Genomic DNA, 22223 nt, shown 5'->3' on the forward strand with positions numbered 1-22223 from the left:
TGACCGACATAATGATCATTGTGTAGATATGAGTACAGGAGAGAGGGCCGGATCTAGACCATGGAGGGGAATAAAACAAAGAGATGGAAATTATTTCCGCTGTGTGGTGAAAACCACTGTATCTTTAAAATGCCTGCAATAATTACTATCCCCTCTTTTGGGTTTTGATGGATACCCAGGCATTTTTGTAAATGATGCAATGAGTTTGAACTGTAAAACGATTCCACAAGCCACAAGCGGCACAGTTGTTTCCCCCTCAGTCTTAGAGCAGTATAGCGCTCAGTTCTGTATTTGGGGACCATGAGAGCACTGCTGTTTTTCATTCTAGTCAACTAAGCAGGGAAGGATTTAGACGTGCAGAAACCAGGGTGTTCCAGCGGGTCCCCAGCAAAAGTATAATACTGCGTCACAATCATTTTAACCACTGAATCCATTTATATGTTGGCTATAAACATATAGATCTACAAGCTTATACATGTATCTTTCTTTTTTAAATAGCGAAAATGTTATTATTTAACATGTTATTAATGTTATTATCAAGCCTAAAGTGCGTAGACCTCTTTTGTTTTCGTGAAAATTCCGCCATTTTAGCAGTTTTGGCAGTTCTGTTTTTTCACAGTAGAGGGCCGTGAGGATCCCTCAGAAACTGAAGCTCACACTCATTTGTCCAAAGACCTTTCACCTTTAGATCTCTCAATGAGCAAATTGTTCTGATTTGCTCGATCCACTTTTCAGCCTTTGTTTGGCCACGTCTCAAAATGCATTTCCAATTTCCCATGCATGTGAATGGAGTCTGACCGTGGTTACGGGACTACAGCGTTGACAAACAACCCCTTCAGCCAATCGGCGTAACCCAAAAAGCTGGACGTCATCTCCAGTCTACCTACGCCATGTCAATTGTCAACCACACAGAAATGAGCAGTTTTGAGCTGACCTATATGGCCTGGGTAGAAGCTAATTAAAACCCACATGGGCAAGCCCAATTAGGGGCAGCTTTTGTCCATAAATGGCCGACTTGTGTGCGAGAGCGCGCAACTTACGCCACCAACCTACGGAGCCAATCCATCCGGTCGAAGGGGCACCGACATACGCAATCCCTGATTGGCCGAGGGGAGCACCAAAAAAAATCACAATCCCTGATTGGCCGAGGTAGTCACTGCCATACGCAGCGGAAAACAGTACTTGCGCTGTGTAATAATACCAAATACATAATACTAGTCCATACCCAACCCCCCCCCCCCAGCGGGCTTCCCTGATTGGCTGCCACGACCCATCTAACTTAAGTGTTGCGGGCCGCTTTTGCTACAGGCACCAATTATAAGTGGGAGCATGCCAAGCAGAGGCAAATTTGTAGAAGAATAATATTGAAGAATTCCTAGAAGAGGAAGAAGAAGAAGAAGAAGAAGCAGGAAGAATTCGACTAGACCAACCGGTTTCCGTCCAACTCCTCCCCGGTGTCCTGGACGATGTCTCTATGGACGTTGCATTCGTCGAGCGGAGTGGCGCCGGAGGAAGACATCAACGACAAGTATCACGTGAGCATGGCGGTGGGGGCGAGCAGCATCTACTGCTTCGGAGGTCCTTATAAGGACGTGGACCGCCTCCAGGTGCACGTCTTCGACACAGTGTCCATGCGCTGGGCCAAACTGCCTGACCAAACGGCGAGACCCGCGGCGGCTCCCTCCATGCGCTTCGGCCACTCGGCTGTGCTGATAGGCCGTGCCGTGTACGTGTGGGGCGGCTACTGGAGCGGCGACTTCTGCGACGTCGTCTACGTCTTCGACGTGGACGCCCACCGCTGGTCGCGGCCCACGGTCTGCGGCGCGTCGCCACCGGGCACCAGGAACCACTCGGCGTGCGCCATAGGCACGCTCATGTACGTCTACGGGGGCTTCAACTGGGACGGCTGCAGCAGCGACATCTACACGCTGGAGACGGCGCCACCGGAGCCCGAGGCGCTGACGCCCACGAAGGGCCACGGCAAGGGGGCGGCCCCCGTCCCGGAGCCCGTTGACAAGGAGCCCCTCCCGCTGGTGTGGTCGCTGGTCGCCCTGGAGCCGGGCACGCCGCGGCCCGCCTCCTCGTGTCACTCGGCCACCGCCATCGGGACCAAGATGTACGTGTTCGGCGGCCGAGGGAACCAGAACCACGTGCGGGTGTTCGACCCGGCGGCCGGCCGCTGGACGAGCACGGCCCCCGCCGACTTCCTTCCACACGGCCGCGCGGCGACATTCGCCTACGGCGGCGAGCTGTATGCGTTCGGCGGCCACCACATGACGACCTTCCGGGACGACCTGTGGAGGTTCAACCCCAAGACCTCGTCCTGGAGGAAGACGGAGCCCAAGGGCGAGGGCCCGCCCTCTCTGAAGCCTCGCATGTGCTGCTGCCTGCTGGGAGATCGCATCGTCGTCCTCTTCGGAGGATACCGGGGCTACGACACGCCCGCCGACGACCTGCACATGCTGGACCTGCGTCCCGACCTGAAGGCACTGAGCAAGGTTGCCGCCGTGCAGTACGGACTGAAGAGCTGAGCTGTGGGAACGACCAATCGCCACGTAGAATCAACTGAGCGTTATGAGCGCTCGCTGTGGCATGCTAGTCACCACACAGAATGAACTGAATGTTATGCAGATAAGAGTGAGGACAGAAAAGTGAAGACGCCAAAAGTGATTGGCCGAAATGACAATTGTGATGAACTGATTGGTTGAGCACGGAATGTGATGCATGATGATGTTTGATGATTAGAGTGATGAGAGTGATGATAAGACTGCCCCTCACTTCACGCAGGTGTTTGTTTAGAGCACTTATGATGTAAATGGTTTGCCAGCCTATAGTCTATGTAACCGTGTGAGACGGATGATGACCTTATGTATTTATTGTGACGAAAGTGAATCTCTTTGTTATTTATGTTCTGTGCACTATAGCTAAGCTGAGTAAGCTACTATAGCACCCCAGATGTACAGCATATCTTTTACATGTACTGTACACACAACATCATTGTTTGGAGGGAGGAGAACTTTGAGGACTGAGGAGGCCAGAGAGGAGAAAGCGGATGTTTTCTTTTCTTTTTCGTCAGAAATATTTTTTAGTTTTGATGTAGTTCATTGCATAGTCCTATTGGCTTCTGCTCTCCCTTCAGTCACTACTCTGGGTGGAGTTTTTTAAAGTAATGACGTTGTTGTGATTATTATTATTTGAACTGCTAGTATTCTATCGATTTAAACTAAGATCTATTTAAAGGATTAATATAGTAGGCCTAATATTCTATCTATTTAAAGGAAAAGTTAATGAAGTTGTCATTATTAAGGGTCAAGCCCAAAGGGTGTAGACTCCTTTTGTTTCCGTAAGAATTCCGCCAGTTTAGCAGTTTTGGCAGTTCTGTGCTATCATTCTTCACAAAATGTGACAATATGGTAGAGGGCCGTGAGGATCCCTCAGGAACTGAAGCTCACACTCATTCGTCAAAAGACCTCTGAGCTTTTGATCTCCCGATGAGAAAATTGTTATGATTTCACTTTTCTGCTTTTTTTGGCCACGTCAAAGACTTTCGTGTCCTTGACCACTACCCTTGAGTCTGCTGATGTCATCTCCAGTCTACCAACGCCTTAAAGGACAACTTTGGATTTTTTTCAACCACGGTTCATGTTTAAGGTTATTATTAGAGAATAAGTTAAAGATGAGTGTTCATTTTTTCCCTATTAGACCCCAAGAAATTACATCTGGCCACAAAAGATCACGGGATCTATATGTGAAGGGGGAGGTGACAAAAATACTTATATTGTCAATGGAACATCTTGAGATGTGTCACTTGTGGTGACAAGATTTGGCGGACATTCGACCAGAATTCCCCTTTTATTGTCAATGGCAAATCTTGAGACGTGTGGGCACAAAAGCTGTATGTAGGGGCTAGCGCCCCTCAAAAAATACATACTTGTTCGAATACCCCGCCACCTGTCAAAAATAGCTAAAATCGTTAAAACGAAAGAAAGCAGCCAAACTCATCTTTTACTTTCTTTTATAACAACCTAAAACATGAACCTTGGTTGAAAAAACCCCAAAGTTGTCCTTTGTCTATAGCAGTGAGTTTCATCAATCTTTATATAGCTCATTGTGTTTATTGCTTATAGCTTTTTTTTAGCCAGGTGCAACCTGGCTATACGATCAGTGATATATCTAAATATGGCAGTCTTCCCTGCGTGGGGTCGTGCCCATGGTGTAAGGGGCATAAGTAATAGATACCTCATAGGTTCCCAGCTTGCACAGCAGCTGAACAGACCAACATCAAAATGCAATTTGCAGCGATGTGTGGTTTCCCCCCAATGTAAATGGAGCGCTCAAACTGCACACGTGTTGCAACACGGCCACCTTGGGAGGATGCATTGGCTTATGTTTAATTGGAAACATTTCACTCCATCAAAATCATCCGGGATCAGCGGAAGACGCTGAACAAAATGTGGCTGCCAAATGGCCTGGATTAACCCATTCTGACCTGGCACCCATTTTGGTGTTAGCATCATGTTATGCTTTAGCTATTGAAAAATAGCAGATCTACAAGCTCATATCGCGCCACCGAGTGGCGAGCTACGAGCTTGTAGGTCTGCTATTTTTTGAAAAATCGAAGAACGACTGACATTTTTAGAATCTGATCTCAGGTCAGAATGGGTTGATCAGACCAGTGTGTGTCCAGTGGAAACCTCGTGTGAATCTGATCTCAGGTCAGAATGGGTTAAGCCACGTCGATTCATAATGTCTCAGTGCAGCGGTGGAGAGAAGATGTATGGAGACAAGATGTATGGTTACTCGGTAAGATATGTAATTAATTTGTGACCTTTGAGGATTATCTTATGTTTCCGTTTCATGCAATTTAAACCAGTTGTTCTCAGAGTGGGTTCTTGAAGGGGTTCCGAGGGGTCCCCCAGCAAAATGTATAGCATCAAAAGAGTTGAACAACTCTAACCCTCTATATACATGGCTATTAGAAAATAGTCAATCTATACAAGCTCTGCACAGCTGCTATTAAAAAAAAATAGAATGAATTAATGAAAGTATTTTACCAACACAAATCTTGTATGGGTGTCCCTGCTTGCATGACATATTTTAAGATGAGGGTCCCTGACCAATACATATTAAATTGGGGGACCTTGACAGGAAAAGGTTTGATTACCACAGATTTAAACCAGGGGTTCCCAAACTGTGTGGTGCGCCAGTGCTTTATAGGGGGCCATGAAAAGTCTAATAGTGGTGCTATGGTTTTATTTTAAATATTATGAACATATTATGCCAATATATGCAGAATATATTCCATATTAAGGTTCATATACTGTATGTGCATTATGTGGATATGTGCACATATATGTGCATATAGGAAATATATGTCTCATAGTATATTTCATTTCCATGTGCGGGGTGTGTCAGCTAGGTGGGAAGGTAACGGGGTGCATGGACATAGTTTGGGAACCGCTGATTTAAACCATTAAATGCACACATATAGGCCTACCCTCAGTCGACAACAATGGCTATCCACTGCAGCAGTGGCTATAGTTAGGACACTTCCAACCTCCTGGAGGTTGGAACACACAACTGCCTATAATGTGGTGCACTTTTAAAAAAAAAGGGATGGATGCTGGAGGTGGTAGACTATTATTATACCAGCCAATTAGCTTTAATGATAAAGGTGTGTGTTGTGTTGCATGATCTGGCGGTGTGGAACGCAGCCCTGAACGCCATGAGACCTGATGCCCCCGTTGAACCCCTGCTGAACACCAGCCAGCTGCAACACCAGTCCCTGCAGTGACTTAGCACGGTATAGTGACGTGTGTGTGTGTGTGTGTGTGTGTGTGTGTGTGCGCGCACGGCGCGCATGCAGTTTTATAGCAGGCTTTTCCAAATATTTTCAGCTTGAGACACAAAAGATAAATGGGTTCTGCCTGGGAGCCAAACTTTACATTACTAATTTAAGTTCAATAGTGAAAATATAGCTGCTATTTTCATTTTAGAAAATCTTTTCTCTGCTTATGTTTAAAAATAAATTGTAGGAAACAAACAAAAACATTTACTATCCTCTTACTTCTATCTCTTACTCTACCTCTATCCTCTCTTCTCATGGAAACTACAAAATATTGTGCATGGGGGAAAATAATTCACCCACTTCCTTATAACTGTAAGCCTGTCACAATGACCATCATACTGTATCACCAGAAACTATGAATAAAATATTGTTCGAAATAAGTTTGATTACAATGAGATTCAAACTGGGCGACTTACCAAGTTCCATCTGGGCAAGTGAATGTGTGTCTCCTAGTCAGCTAGCTATAGCTGGCACAAAGCCACTAATTGAAGTTTGGCCCACGTACAAGCCATGTGGAGAGAGTGCTGCGGTGCGGTCCCCTCTCTCCTCCAGCAGTATCCCCCATAACGCTGAGAAACAATGCGCTTCTTGGCCTCGTGCTTGAAGTCAGACCACTTTTTTTCTTTGTCTTCGCCATGGTCTGTGACTTCCTTGCGGTTCAACATGTTTAATTTTGTTGATAAAGCCAGGGCTTAATACGTGTTTTGTTATCTAACGGGCCGAAAGGCCAGGAGGGGGGGATTATGTTGTGTATACAGCTACGTAATCTCAGACACCGCTAAGACCGACCAGCGTGAAACAATTGAGTTTAGTTTTTCTTGTCTTAAATGGTTCCACCACTTTTGCCCCTTTTTTGTGCAAACAATTCCAATAAAATCCATGTCAGATAAGACTAGTCCATGTGAATTTCAGGATGATTTTAATTTAATAAAACTTGTATAGGAGCACACTTACATAGGGGTTTTAACTTCAAATCTCCTGTTTTGCGCATACACATAATTTTGCCCCATGCATGGGGGAATATAATTCTGGGCACAACAAACAAACTAGCAGCAGTCAGGCTAGCTCAAAATAACACATCACAATAACTGAAGCAGGTATATTTGCTTCAAGAGCAACGTTCTACAGATCTGTCTCTTCCATTACCAGGCCTGCAGGGACGTGTGATATTGTGACCTGCCATATGGCGAGCACACATACATACAGCCTATGCATATATACGAGCAGTGCACTCCCTGCACTGCAGGAGGAGGGACAGGAGGCAGAACAGAGCTGGGCTGCCTGTAAACTTTCATTTGTCAAAGGCTATTGACTGTGTCACCCTGAGTGGAGAGGCTGGCTTGTTGGACCATACAGCCGTGATCCATCACAGTCACTGCCCACAGAGACCCACCGCTCCTTGTGCCACTGGAGCACTCAAAGAGCAGGGATTATATATGTTATCCATGCGTGCAGGTAATGGACAGTGTTCCTAACAATATGGCTTTCAGCTCTCAACATACTTTAATTGGCCAAGACCGTGCAAGTCCCCATGAACACCCTGCTGCTGCTGCTACCCTCAGCCATGATTTGACACGAATGGCTTTTCATTCTAAATGGGTTACTTAAGAAACCAGAAGCACTGTGTGGTATTAATCTTAATTTTAATTAAGACTTCATGGTGGGAGATCTACGTCTCTGGGCGCTATTGGCTCCACCATGCTGTGAGAACTCTTTCCAGACGTGGACATGCATGAACTATGAGAGATGTACTGCACACAGTCTAATAATACAGTCATACAGTCACAGTGCATTGATATTCACTGAGCATAATAGAATGCTTATTTTGACCTTCACTCATTGTTCAGACCTCTTGAAATGAGCCGATCTACAAGCTCACTATGTGTCGTGAGCTTGTAGATCGGGGTCTTATACAACACGTTGCAATGTGATGCATTTATGAGCAGCACTATTAGTTTGATGTGATTTTATACCCGATTTTCTGTTTTTCATTTCTTTAACCATGACATTTTTTAACCATGCATGAAACTGAGATTTTATTTACCTGCTGCTAGTTTTATATGCTGGCCAAGCATATCAAATAGCAGCAGGTAGCAGCAGATATGAAAACATGTTTTCCACCTGCATAAATTTGCTATTTAAAAATAGACCTCGTGAAGATTTAGAATGTTTCTTAAACATCCTAAATGTATGGGATCTCTGGCACAAAAACAGTTTCATATGGGGGTCTGCAGTTTAATACATACAAATGTGGGGGTCCTTGACGTGAAAACGTCACTGCAAATGTTGAGAGCTTGCACACAAAAACTATATCAAATGATGCGAAATATTTTTTGATTTGTTTCCAGGGCAGTGCTTGAGCTACAGTGCACAGCCAAATTAAAACCTTTGAATTTGAGCCCCAGTTTTAATCCTCCTCTGTACAGCTTGACAGGAGGATCTGCTCTTCCTGGATGCTATCAAGGTGGGTGACATTCTTAGCAGGGTTCAATAGGTCACGTCATCAAGAGGAGAGGGCAGATTCCTTGGCAAGCATTAAATATTAGTTATTAAATATATGTCAAGGAGAAAATGTTTTGGGAGGATTCAGTAATTTGAATAATTCAATAAATAGTCTGTTACTTGCTGTAGAGATGTTCAGAGAGAATGGGGGCCCGCGCCCGGTGAGATTAGACAGACAGACAGACAGAGAGAGAGAGAGAGAGAGATAATGAGTTGTTGCTGAGAGAGGGTCAAACTCAAACAACATAAAACATCTAAAAGCAAAAAGGGGTTTGGAGGATATTAGAATATTTAATACGTTTCAAGAAAAGTAGGCCATCTCAGCAGGTATTCTGGATGTTCCACACCGACAATTAATGGTGCCAGACTCGATTTTTGTCTAGGAGATTACTTTGTCTGCCACGGAACATATGACTGCTCAATAAATAATAAAGAGTGTGGAAACAATGAGTGGCTGCTCTCCCAGAGCGAGCCCACTAATTATGAAAATGCTAAAGCAGGGGGTATCAATTGCCGTCGGAGATATATGTTGTATGTATGTAATTAGTCCAGTGGATCCCCAAATGTATATGTAATTTGCTACAGGCTCGCAAACCGCATCTTAAAATATGTTGTGCCAGCTAGGGACCCCCATAAGAGAAGAATTCTGTACATTATTTTCAGAATGATTCAAGTTGTCAAAGGTTTTCAATGGTTTTTCGAAAATAAGCTCACAACGTGTCACAATGCGATGCATTGTTGTGATCTTGTAGATCAGCTATTTTCGAATAGCTATAGCTTGGTGAGTTGGTGATGCTATGTTAACACATTTTAACTATAATTTTAACTATGTTAACTAATTTTAACTGAGGACCCGGCTGGAACCCACTCCAGGAGCCATTTGCACCATCTCACACAAAGTTCAAACTTAGCCTATATGGCTTCAAACTAAGTTAGTGTGATGTGGTGCAACCCCCTAAGGACCCCACTGATGAATTAGTCATAAACACCATTTTACACTCCACAGGCACAGAGATCGGTGTCTGAATCGAATGCTTCAGGCGAATAACAAATAAATATCACTGGCCATGCATGCAGTATTGATTTCCTCCAAACACACTGGGTTATATGGAAGGACGTGGCCATTTATTTCCCACTTTATGGTGGCTGTTGCAGGCTCATCTTGTCTGGCTGAGGAGACATGAAGGTGAGCGGTTTGGAATGCCAGTGTGGAAATGGTAGCATACTGTATCATCGCTGTCGGGCAGGAAAAAAACTCTTATCTCTATATTCTAACGTTTTGTGTTTTTTCGTACATTAACGCCCTACGTACTACAGCGTCACACAAGAGCACCAAATGTCTGCATGCAAGCTCGAAATACGGCATGAAGTGACACGTGTTGATCTGCTATACGTTTGATACTTTTGAATATGAATCATGAAAAGTAACTGTTTTGGACATAGCCTATGAGGTTTCTACACATTACATGCAGGAGACTCCTCCTTCTTCCAGTGTGTCATTTTTAATTTAATTTAATTTCTTGCTGTAAAGACACCACTTTATTTCTCATAGCAGACACTGCAGGGATACTGACACCACTTTATTTCTCTACACGTTTTGTAGCTTAATTTAGGGTAGTTTGTTGGGTAAGGTTAGGGGTTTTTCATTTGTTGTTCGGTTTAGTCACTGATTTAAAACCGAGCATATGGGTTTTGGTTTCTTTCGTTGAGCTGCTCTGTGCGGTCCATTTTGTTTTGGTTATGTTAGAGTAGGCTACTATTCATTTTCGTGCATGAAGTTCTAAACAAAGATCACTCCCGACTCCCCCCTAGTGTTTCGGGGCCCCAAAGTGTGTGTGTGTGTGTGTGTGTGTGTGTGTGTGTGTGTGTGTGTGCGCGCGATGTAAGAAGTAGGGCTCCAAGAAAAAATATTGGAAACCACTGTGAAAGAGATCATGCATGATGCACAGCATCAATACAATACACTGCACCTGCTTCCACTGTCTATTGTTCATCACAGACTGTAATAAAACACTTCTTACGATGTACTCTTATCTCATTCCTATATGCACAGCTGCATCCAATGAGAGAGAGACCACGCACACACACACACACATGCACGCACGCACGCATAGACACATGCACATGTGGTGTTCATCACATTGAGGGTTTACAGACATATAATCAAATAAACAGGAACAAAAACAAGACACAACAACATAGTACAAACTAAAGACAAGCTTCTCAAACATGAATGCAACACAGAAAGTAAAACACAAAATATACAAATTATATATATAAAACGCGCCCTAAATCACAATTCACCTCTTTTCCATTTATATAATGATTTTTCCCATCTTTCATAGCAATCTTCCCCTTTTTCTTAATTTGAATGTCAACTTCTCCATGTCTTCCATATTGTCCATGATTGTTCGCCATTGTTTATAGTCCGGTATGTCAGTCCTGAGATTATCTCTCAGAAAGGTTGTATTTTTGCACAATTCCAGAAAACATGTGTATATGGTCAGGGTTCATGTGGTTAAACTTTCTCCAACATGGTTGTTGGCTTTGAAGTTGTTTACTTTTAATTTGGAGTGTTTGAAGTTCCCCTGAACATGCATGGTCTCAAGCTGAGCTCCTTTCAACACATGAATAATTCATCTCAACTTTTATACTTCTCGTATATCTAGTAAACATAATATCCTCCAGACCACGGCACTGATTTAATGCTAAACCCTGCTTCCACACAGTTATGTAATACAACCTAAACGCTGTAAAGTCTATGCAGTAATAATATGACCTCTGCATTGATGTCCTTTGGTTCTCCCAAAGCATCAAATTGGTTGAGAAATGGAGTGTGCAGAAGTTCAACTGTTAATCCCCCCTGGCTGCCTGGACTGTATGGCCATGGCAAAGTGATTATATATTGGACACAATAAAAAGCCTTCATTTAGCTTTACGCTCTTACAGTAATTTAACGTTCAGGGATTTGCCTCTGGTTGGCATTTATCGTAAATTACACCTGTGTGGTGCCTTTGAGTGCTTTTTAGCAATGCCAGTACAGCTGCCAGCTGGCCAGGGACGTTGGTGTTTGCACTGGGCAGCTCCCAGGTGTGTGTGTGTGTGTGTGTGTGTGTGTGTGTGCATCTCTACTGTATTATGAAGGTGCTTGCTTAATAATCCCTTAAGATCTCAACCTTTTTGCGCCAAGAACCCCCCAAATTGGAATATTTATTTGTCCTCAGACCACTATATTTTGTGCCATTGACCCCCATGTAAAATGTTCAAAAATAGCAGATGTACAAGCTCACAGCGTTGCACGAAGTGACTCGCTGTGAGCTTGTATAGGCTACATCTACCAGTTTTTAATATAGTCAACGCTAAAAGGTTTTAATGAAACTTAAGGTTATTAAAGTCCACCTATTCACCTGCATAGAGATGACGGTTTTATTTTTTTTTGCCGCATAACATTTTACACTTGTGTGCCCACTGGTTCCTCATTATTACAACTAAAGTTAAGTTCCTAAATTAGTCCAATCTACAAACTCACAAGGTGTCACAGAAAAAATGTCAAAAATTGTCTATTGGTTTTTAAATGGACAATTCCCGACAGATTTCACCAAATTTCACATGTACATTTTCATAATGACATGCAAAAAAGAGAGATGCCAGGTTAAAAGAGGTTAAACTTTAAAGAGGATTGTGAACAGAGCCAGTGGTGTGGAGGACACTGGGCAATGGGCATTTATATTTTGTCTGCCGTTCCATTAAAAAGCAGCAGCATTGTGCTGTGATGTGGTTCCACTTTTGCTCTCATTTGAGATTCTGTGTGGAACAACAACGCCTCTAACCCTGCTCCGTGATTGCACTGCTTTGTCTGCAGTCCCACGCCTGTCAATCAAAGAGCAGCTATTGGCCATGCGCTTTGAAAACAAGCAGCTCTTTGCAGTTCCACCAAGGTCCACCACCAAAGACAAAATGACTGCTAAACATTTGATCACTTTGACTCTTAAAAAAATATTATTAACCAACAATTTAGCAAGCAATTTTTTCACGTGGTGCCAATTGCTTAAGCTGAAATCCTGGGCGCTACTCTCCCTCTGCCAACCTGGGGAGAGCCCCAAACTGAGCTCATGCTTCCTTCAATGCATGAGGAATGAGTTTCCCCTGTAGGACATAGTGCATGGAAGGAAGGAACACATGAGTCCAACCAGCTCCTTTCCCCTCCATGAGGCTGACTAGGGGAGACAGTATAGATACCAGCATTACTGCATGTTTTTGTGAGGGTACCTAGTAGCCTATACCCCAGGGGACATGGGTAGAAGATGCAAACTCCACACAGAATGTCGCTTTTGCCAACCCCACCTATAGGGCATGGGAGCGTATGATGCGGAGGAGAGAACACAACCTCAGTGCCCACAGCGTCCCTGGCAGGAATTGAACCCAGGACCTTCTACCTGTGAGGCGACAGCGCTGACCACTTTGACTCTGAAGTCGCAGTTATACTTAGTTGCGTGTGAGTCGTGTGCAGTATAAGAAGCATATCGACAAGCTCTCAACGAACAGACGTGTTTTGAGTGTGTTTTTTTTCTCTTACATAGTTTAAAATGGTTTAATTCATGAATTCTGTTTTTTTAGGCTTGCATCAGCGAATTTCACCCCCGGGGATGAATAACGTTTTTTTGGCAATTTAAACTGAACAGAATTGAATGAATAAAAAAGAAGTATTAAAAAGTGCCGCCACGTCTCTTCCATGGGACCAGGATAGATTTATGTTTGTGTGTGTGTGTGTCTGTGTGTGTGTGTGTGTGTGTGTGTGTGTGTGTGTGTGTGTGGGACGTTCACCGCGTTGTGGTCCCTCTCTCCTTGGATGCAGCTGTGCATAGGAATGAGATAAGAGTACATCGTAAGAAGTGTTTTATTACAGGCTGTGATGAACAATAGACAGTGGAGGCAGGTGCAGTGTATTGTATTGATGCTGTGTATCATGCATGCCTGATTCCTTTCACAGTGGTTTCCAATCTTTTTTGTTGGAGCCCCACTTCTTACATCTGGTGAGCACTGAGCACACACACACACACACACACACACACACACACACACTGGAGTGATGTTTGTTTTGAACTTCATGCACGAAAATGAATATTAGCCTACTCTAACATAACCAAAACTAAATGGAGCGCACAGAGCAGCTCAACAAAATAAACCAAATCAACCAAAACCCATATGTTCGGTTTTAAATCACTGACTAACCGAACAACAAATCAAAACCCCTAACCTTACCCAACAAACAACCCTAAATTAAGCTACAAAACGTGTAGAGAAATAAAGTGGTGTCAGTATCCCTGCAGTGTCTGCTATGAGAAATAAAGTGTCTTACAGCAAAATGTAATTAAATAACAAATGACACACTGGTAGAAGGAGGAGGCTCCTGCATTTAAACATGGGCTAAATTAAATGACTAGTACACTTCACCTTGAGAGAATAAGGTAGCCTACTTCTTGAAAAACAAAGAGAGACAATTTGATATGGTTTGGCTGCCCACAAAATAGCACTGATGTGGTTGACTGTATATCATCATTTCAGATCTTGTTGTTTTCCATGACTATTTCATCAGCTTACTATTTTATTCTATGCAGTGTTACTGTGAGCAGTAGCCTATGGGTGGGAGGGACTGAGGGTTTATTTTTGTCTTTTTTCTTTCCTTTCTTGTTTTTGTTTTTCACTAAAGGAAAAAGATGTACACTGTACCAATTGTATAGTCATTGTTAACCGTAATTAAAAACCTTTTTGACAAAATAAATAAATAAAGTGGTGTCAGTACCCCAGTGTCTGCTATGAAGAACAAGGTTTAATCAAAACAGTCTCACTTAGCTGATTGAACACAATTTGTTAACATGTCTCCACTCTTAGGCATTTACGGTTCATAAACAGGGCCAGCTCACGTTAACTCTGACAAACAGGGTAGCGAATGGACCAATGGTACAAATCACACAGAGCATGTATAAACACCATTACAAAATGGTGCCGTGGAACACCGATTAAATAGCTCTTAAATATTCCACCCCAACCATCACAGTAGTCACAGGTTATTAGCATCCGGCAGTTAGATGATGCAGCACCTGCCACACATACTCACATTGGCACAATCCCACACAAACACACGTAACAGTGTAACACACCCCAACAGGATAGCAGTTTCCAAATAACTTTCTCAAGCATTTATCTAAAAATGATGATCACTTTGTCCGTCTATCCATCCGTACGGATGGGCATTGACAATCCTATTGGCATATGTAGAGGTTGAAGAAGCAGGTTTTTATTAGCATGTTTGCCACAGGCTATGGGATCCGTATAGTTGTGGCTGCGATTTTGGAACAAAACTGTTAGCAAAACCAGCGTACTGGCAAAGATTTGCAGTTGCACTTCACTAAGCACACCTTTCTGTAGTATGTCATCATCTCGGTCGCGCCCTGCCTTTTCACCAGTGAGTGATGTCAGTGGATTAGGGAGCACTCGCTGTGTTCATTTGGAGCGCACGCAAGTATAGGGGAGACGAGGATTTACTATTCTGTGCCCATCGCGTTGCAACTCTGACGGTGCTGAGTCGGCTCAAATAAACTTCGCAACGTTCGACATGGTGGTGTCTCTCGTGGCTCATTAAGTTCGCTTGAGGCGGCACGCCTCCACCACGGTCTAATAGCGGAGCACTCCCTAACCCACTGTACGTCACTCACTGGTGAAAGTATTGACACTTCATATCTCAGTCAGGCCCAAGGCTATAGGACTCAGGGAGATTATGTTTTTACCCATGTGATGTGTTTCCGTCTGGACTCCGAGGCTCATCTTGCAAACCACTGAGTCGATCAGCACCAAAAATAACCACATTACAGTTGTGGTTTTCAACCCTTTTCATATCAAGGTCCATTATTTCTTTGGCATTTGAGCCACAGACCACCATTTGATGACATTTAGCCGCTCAGACCCAAAATATTTCGTTGTCATTGGATACGATTTTGTCCACAATTCCATTCTGTATTGATGTTGGTACCATTAGGAGAGATAACAGGCAAACATTGATCAAAATAACAATTCTTCTACATTCTCTAATTGTGTAGACTTCTTGTAAATTAAGTAATGCAGATGTTTAACAACAATTTAACTCTTGAGTTAAATTGTGGTTACCAACTCTCTCCATCATTTAGCTTGACCAGTGGTGGTCCCCGGACCACTGGTTGAAAACCAGTGTTTTTTAAATTCATGATCCCATATCCACCGCCCTGCCGATACAGTCCACCGATCACAAATATGGAGTTTGAGTTTCACACTGAACAGCATGTGCAATGGAACAAATAGTGGGTGAAGCATGATAGCAATGGAGTGAAGCAAAACAGGATGCGCATGGACCTGAGAAAGGGTACAACAAACATAACATAACAGGAGTATTGCAGGAGTAATGGGTATTGCAACCTGCATCTAGTGCCACTGACCAGTGTGACCACCGCTCAGAGATTCTCTGCCAGATATACTGTATATAATATGCGCAGCTGTCTGTGGACTGTACCAGATACCAGCTATACTACTGAAGGAAGCCTGCCTGTCATGCGTATCATATGCAGGGTGTTCTTGAAATCCTTGCCTATCAAACCCTGTTTTGTAATCAATGAGTCAGAGCAGCTGCCTGGAGGGACAGCAGGTGACAGGCTTCTCACTGACTGGCTTTTCCAGATTGATAATGTTCCTCCCCTATAGTTCCATTATACGACAGTGTGCACAATAGCTAATGCTCTTCAAACTCTGGCGAATAGTGAGTTTTGGTGCACCATTTTTCACAATCTTTCAAAAATAGCAGATCTGTATAAGCTCACGGCACAAAGTGACGCACATATGGCTTGTGTATCTGCTATGGTTAAAGTTAGCCTAGTTCCAGCCCATAGACCCCGCCGACTTCAGAGTCTGACAATCAGGCTAGGTTAAAGTGGTTAAAATGATTGTGATGCTATATTAACACATTTTGATGGAGACCCCCTGGAACCCCACCAAGGACCCCTGGGGGTCCCCGGACCTCGCTTAGAGAACCGATGGTCTATAGCAGTGGTTTTCAACCAGTGGTCCGGGACCACCACTAGGGTTCCTTGTCTCTTTGAGGGGGTTCCAGGTGGTCCCCAGCTAAATGATGGAGAGTTGTATAACATAATGGACCCTTATACTTTTGTTTTGTTAAACTTCTGCATTCTTTAATTTACAAGAAGTCTACATAATTAGAGAATGTATACAGAATAGTTATTTTGATCAACGTTTGCCTGTTATGTCTCCTAATGTACCAACATCAATACAGCATGGAATTGTGGACAAAATCTTATCCAACGATAATGAAATATTCTTTAACTGAGTCCAAGAGGCTAAATGTGATAGAAAACCACTGGTATACAGTAGCAGGTGGGACTGTCAGTGTCAGCCTGACTGTGATACTGTAGTCCACAGCACTGCTAGGCAGCCTCTGTGTTGTTGTACATGCTGACTTATCTCTGAGGATCTACCTATGCATTTCCTGGAAGGCGGAGGAGAATCAGTTGTTTATATACGTTATGCAATAATATGCTGTCAGAAAGGATTGTGTGCATGGTTAGACTTTCCATGTATGTGTGCATGATATACCTCCTAAGAAGCCAGTGTTTCTTTCACCCTGGTTTACTGCTATGGGGGGCTGCGTGCGGATGGGCTGGTGCGTGTGTGCGTCCATGTTTCTGTCCGCATGCACATGTAGTGCAGGGGCTAACACTGATATTTCATGAATTGGTACCATTTTTGTATTCCTTCATGTCTCTAGTTTATATTTTGGTATTCTCTTCCAATTCAGTAGTTTAATGCCAGTTATCGCCAGTTATATGTGACCCCCCAAATTTAATTATGCGTTATGTAGCATGTGACGTGTCAAACTATGGGGTTTTCATGATTCTGGATCCATTCCAAGCATTAGTTTTGTACGAAAAACACTCCTTGGCCTAAAAACGGCCGTAGCCGTCATCACAAATGTGATAAGGTCATTCACATTTGGGTACATTTGGGCAGGTGGCTGGCTATGGCTGAATTTAGGCCAAGGAGTGTTTTTTGTGCAAAACTAATGCTTGGAATGGGTTCAGAATCATTAAAAAAAACCTAGTTTGACACATCACATGCTACTTAACGAATAATGACATTTGGAAACGTTTGCCTTAAATAGGATAGGTTAATGGTATGGTCACATAACTGCCATTAAGCTACTGAATTGGAAGAGTTATCATACCAAAATATTATAGAGGCATGCATATAAAAATCACACCCGTGTGAAGTGAGGGGGGCTAATATATTATAGTCTAACTCTTGTTGCTATGATTACGTGATGTAATGGTGATGTAAAACAAACGTTGACCAAAAAAACATTAAATTATCTTGTTAATGGCATTTCATATTTGTGTTAGGGATGACGTAAATGTCCCCTTCATTGTCAATGGCGTTTTTAAAACAAACATTGAACTAAAAACAAACATTAAACCTGTATATAGGATGGGCTAGTGCCCCTCAAAAATATAAAAATGTTATGATCACCTTAGGTGGTACCCCTGGGGTAATGGGGGTCTCAGATTTGGTCACATGTAAGAAAGTTGGTCTCTAAAGGTAAAAGGGAGTTTATCAGGTCGGGAAACACTGCCCTGTAGACTGTGTTGTCAGCAGAAAATGGCATTATTTGGTTTTGGACCCTGCTCTAATTTTGTACCTCTTCAGAATGATGCCCCTCTCTCTCTCTCTCTCTCTCTCTCTCTCTCTCTCTCTCTCTCTCCAAAAACAGTTTATTATAAGTATATAATAGGCAAGCAATGCATGTAGAAGAAATGTTTGCTGAAAATGTGCAGGTACAGCGTTTGTACTCAAAATGCAAGGAAGGCAAAGAAACAATAATGGATTTGGTATTAATCTCCAGTTTGTAGATGGCTCTCCCAGGGTTAAACTCACGTGTGTGTGTGTGTGTGTGTGTGTGTGTGTGTGTGTGTGTGTGTGGCGTTATTAAAAAGAAATATGGCTTCATAAAACCACCGCACTGCAGCCAGTGACTTCCGTTAATGCACACCATTCATTGCTGGAGTGTGTCTTCGTGATGGCAAAATGGAACATTCACCCCCTTGATTGCAAAGGCAATTAGTGTTTACCACACAAACCAGTGGCATATTGAGTGGACATGCCCTGGAGATAAATCCTCCCTCTGTCGTTCTGAATAGCATGTACTTTAAAAACGTGACTTCACTGAATAGTGAAGTGGGTGGCATACAGTATAGCTACTTCTGTTTTGGCAGAACAATCATCGAATGGTGGTATAGAGGGAGGTTATAAAAGCATACTACTCTCCAGTGGTCATTTGCAATGCAATTTCCAATCAAATCAGCCAGCAGACAGCATGTGACCATCTGGACAAAGAACTAGTATGTTTGAATAGAGGACATTTCACCCTTGAATTCTGAAGTATAGCCTGACACAGGCCAATATGTGTTGCCTTCTTAAAGCCCATATTTATGGAGATAAAATATGTAGACTGTATAGTCCACTGCTTCTCAACATGGGGCCCAGGGACCCTGCAGGGGTCGTTGAGGGGGATTCAGGGGGCAGGTAATGACTATAGTTAGACTAAGTACATTTAATACATTTGTGTTACCAATGACACATTACAGTAGATCTAGGGGTTCCATGAGATAAAAAATAGAATAACAATATACCGGTATAGACTCAAACATAGGCTTAAATGTAGGGTGTAGAGACAGTATGTAATGACTTCTTTTTTTTCAAATAAGTGTTAAATATTGTGTAAAGCACAAATATTGTGTCAATATCGATTGTTTTAAATGTGCTATATAAATAAAGCTTGATTTGATTTTTGATTTGATTTTAAAACGTCTCTAAATGTTTTGATGAATTGAACAAGGTGGACCCTCTTGTAAACAAGTGTAATGCGTGTAACAAGTGACGTGGACATCCGGTCCACGTCATGAAGGAAGTTAATGTATTGCCCGAGCTTTTGGAGGGAAGTTAAATAAATACTACTACAACCGACATAAGAACTCAATTCACTGAGTCTGCTTGAGATATTATATGTCCTGTGAGACACATCAACAGACATTACAATACTAGTTGTATTTTGCTACAAATTAATTCAAAGGCACTGATTATTATGATAATTATGAGATCTATCAGCTGGGAGATTCGCATGTGAGTGTGTCGCGTCGCGTGAGTGACTCCTGTTGTTATTATCGCAAGTCCGGTAGATGGCAGTGAATGTTCTCAGGTAAGGGGAGGGTTGAGCTGGCTGGCTGGGGGTGGAGAGAGAGCAGCGCAGACATTACAAACCTGACGTGGAGAGAGATACAGTCAGCAGGGAGAACAACAGTGTGACAGAGAGAGTTGCGGCAGACAGAGAGAGAGACAGACAGTCACAAAGTGCCGTGGTGGCTGCGCTGTGCTCGCCGGGGAAGAAGCGCACTGTTCTCTGCCACAGGAGCTCCAGGACTGGAGGAGACGCTCCGAAGTCGAGCCCGGGACCCAGTGGAGTGGTGGTGGAGCCAAAGGAAGGACCCCCACGTTTCACGGCAAAGAAAGAACCCACGGGGACTTAACACAGGGGGAAAGGTGGAAGTGTAACTAACATTTAAAGCGAGTTTTGAGCGATGCACTGGCAGCATGGCCAAGTGGTTCAAGGAGCACCTGGGATTCAAAACTACCAAAGCACCACCTCCGGCGCCTCCGAAGCCGGACTACAGACACTGTCACACCGGTGTGCCTACTATCGGTATCGGTGCGCCTGGCAGCTGCTACCAAGTACCGTGTCCGTGCCCCGGGGCGACCACCTACCCGAGCCCCGCGCAGCCGGACATCCTCGCTGCTTACAAACTACAAAAAGAGCTGGACTTCGAAGACCCGTACACGCCGGGTGGAAATATCTCGTTCGGCTCATGCAGCCTGGGCATGGGCACGGTGGTGGGGTCGTCGCCGGACATAAAGTATGTGTCGCCGAAGCACCGGCTCATCAAGGTGGAGACCGTGGAGAAGAGCAGCCCGAGCCCCGGCGGCACCGTCACGGTGACCCAGCAGGCCGTGGTGGCCGTGGGGAGCGTCAAGTCCCCCGCTTCACCCCCCACGGAGCAAGACAATAAGGAGAAGGTAAAGTCTGTTAAAGTTGGTTTTAATTAGGGAACGCAACTTTTCATGTCACATAGGCCAGTGGTTTTAAACCCTTTTCATATCAAGGTCCATTATTTATTCAGCTTTTGAGCCACGGACCACCATTTGAGGAAATTTAGACTCCAAATTGGGGACCCCAATTCCATGCTGTGTTGATGTTGTTACCATTAGGAGAGATAACAATTATTTTACATTCTCTAATGGTGTAGACTTCTTGTAAATATTAAGTAATGCAAATGTTTAACAATAATTTAACTCTTGAGAGCGTAACGTAAAATGAAACCAAATGGACCCTTATTTTATACTCTCAAGAGTTAAAGATCTACAAGGCTCCATTTGGTTACAAACTTTCCATAATTTAGCTGGGGACCACCTGGAACCCCCTCAAGGACCACTAGTGGTCCCCGGACCACTGGTTGAAAACCACTGACTGTCAAAGGCTATTCAACTGTTACTACTTGACAAGTAGTAGCCTACTTACTTGTCTCATATTTTGACGTGATTGTCACTGATTGACCTAATGCAATTGGCCTATATAAAGTCAAGGAGTGCATACTGTCATAAACGTGAGTTTATGAATCACCTACCTAGTACCTAGCCTACCTGTATTCATTTTTAGATAAGCAATGACTCGTTACAGTCGTTACAACCGGCCAAACTTGTTTTCAATCTGTACAATGGCTGGCCACTGTATTGCGACATTAACCACATTTCAAATACAATCATTTTACTACTGGTTTACTTGGTAATTTGCTTGAAGGAAGGATTTATATTCCAACTGTATTGTTTGATGTTGAAAAAAAGGACTTGAACATTGCTCTCTTTTTTTGTGTGTGCTAAACACATGCAGGCATAATAATACAGTAGCACGTTTCCTGTCAGGACCATGCAAGGGTCAGTTTGGCTTCCACAAGTGATTTGAGGCTATTTTGGCATTGCAATGCCAATAGAATTATATGTATACTATGTTGTGGAACAGGGTTAAATCACAATTTACTTAATTGTTGTTAGACAGGCCAAGTTGTACACTAATGCAGGGCGTCTCAAAGTGGGTGTTCCATGACCCAAGTCCAGGGGTGCCTCAGAATACTTTGATAATATTTGGAATTTATCAATGTCACTTCAGCTTAATCACTTTACTAAGTTTAGACTTAGTAAAGCGGACCAGAGCTAAACTGTACTAGTTATTTTTCAGTCAATAGTACACTCTTGACCAACTTGTAGATTGGCTGTTTTTTGTGAATGTTCCCCGCAGAATAGGAATGCACCGTTAAACACCATGTACAAAAGTTATTCTATGAATAATTCTCTCCAGTTTTCCTTTACATGTTTGCATACAAAAGGGGCTATAAAGTAAGGGGTAATTCAGGCGTGCCATGGATGAAAACGTTATTTACCGGGGTGACACGAGCCAAAACATGTTTGAGAACCACTTCACTAATGATGGCCTGGCCTCTATGCCTTCGGTTGGTCTGATAGCGTGGTATATAGGCGCTCTGACTTGACAGTTCCCTACGCAGTGTTCCCTTCCAGTTCACCTTCTTACCCTCTTCTTTTCCCTTCCGTACACTTTGCCTCCCAGGGGGCTTATTGCACACTCATCACCAGAAAGAGAATGTGCAGACAGACGGGGCAGAATGCTTGTAGGAACGGCAGCGCTCGACAAGTGCCCCGTAGCACGCTGCCA

At 43.5% G+C, this 22223-nt stretch overlaps 2 protein-coding genes across 9 annotated transcripts in view; both read left to right on the top strand.

Annotated features, from left to right (window-relative positions):
• Nucleotides 1–1466: 1466 nt before the first annotated feature.
• Nucleotides 1467–2531, top strand: LOC308320621 (kelch domain-containing protein 3-like; the record flags this gene model as incomplete). Its single annotated transcript, XM_080771169.1, has 1 exon — nt 1467–2531. The coding sequence occupies one exon, from the start codon at nt 1467–1469 to the stop codon at nt 2529–2531; it is 1065 nt and encodes a 354-aa protein (XP_080627295.1).
• A 17208-nt stretch (nt 2532–19739) lies between these two features.
• shf (Src homology 2 domain containing F) overlaps nt 19740–22223 on the top strand; it is a 162229-nt gene continuing 159745 nt past the window's right edge. For all 8 annotated transcript variants that reach the window (XM_080767387.1, XM_080767389.1, XM_080767388.1 and 5 more), the window contains exon 1: nt 19740–20515. In XM_080767387.1, the coding sequence (XP_080623513.1) occupies nt 20036–20515 (480 nt within the window). In that variant the 5' untranslated portion in view covers nt 19740–20035. The remainder of the gene's footprint in view (nt 20516–22223) is intronic.

This window comes from Protomyctophum bolini (genome assembly GCF_963924005.1).
Source record: "Protomyctophum bolini genome assembly, chromosome: 1".
In the NCBI taxonomy this organism is placed as follows: Eukaryota; Metazoa; Chordata; class Actinopteri; order Myctophiformes; family Myctophidae; genus Protomyctophum; species Protomyctophum bolini.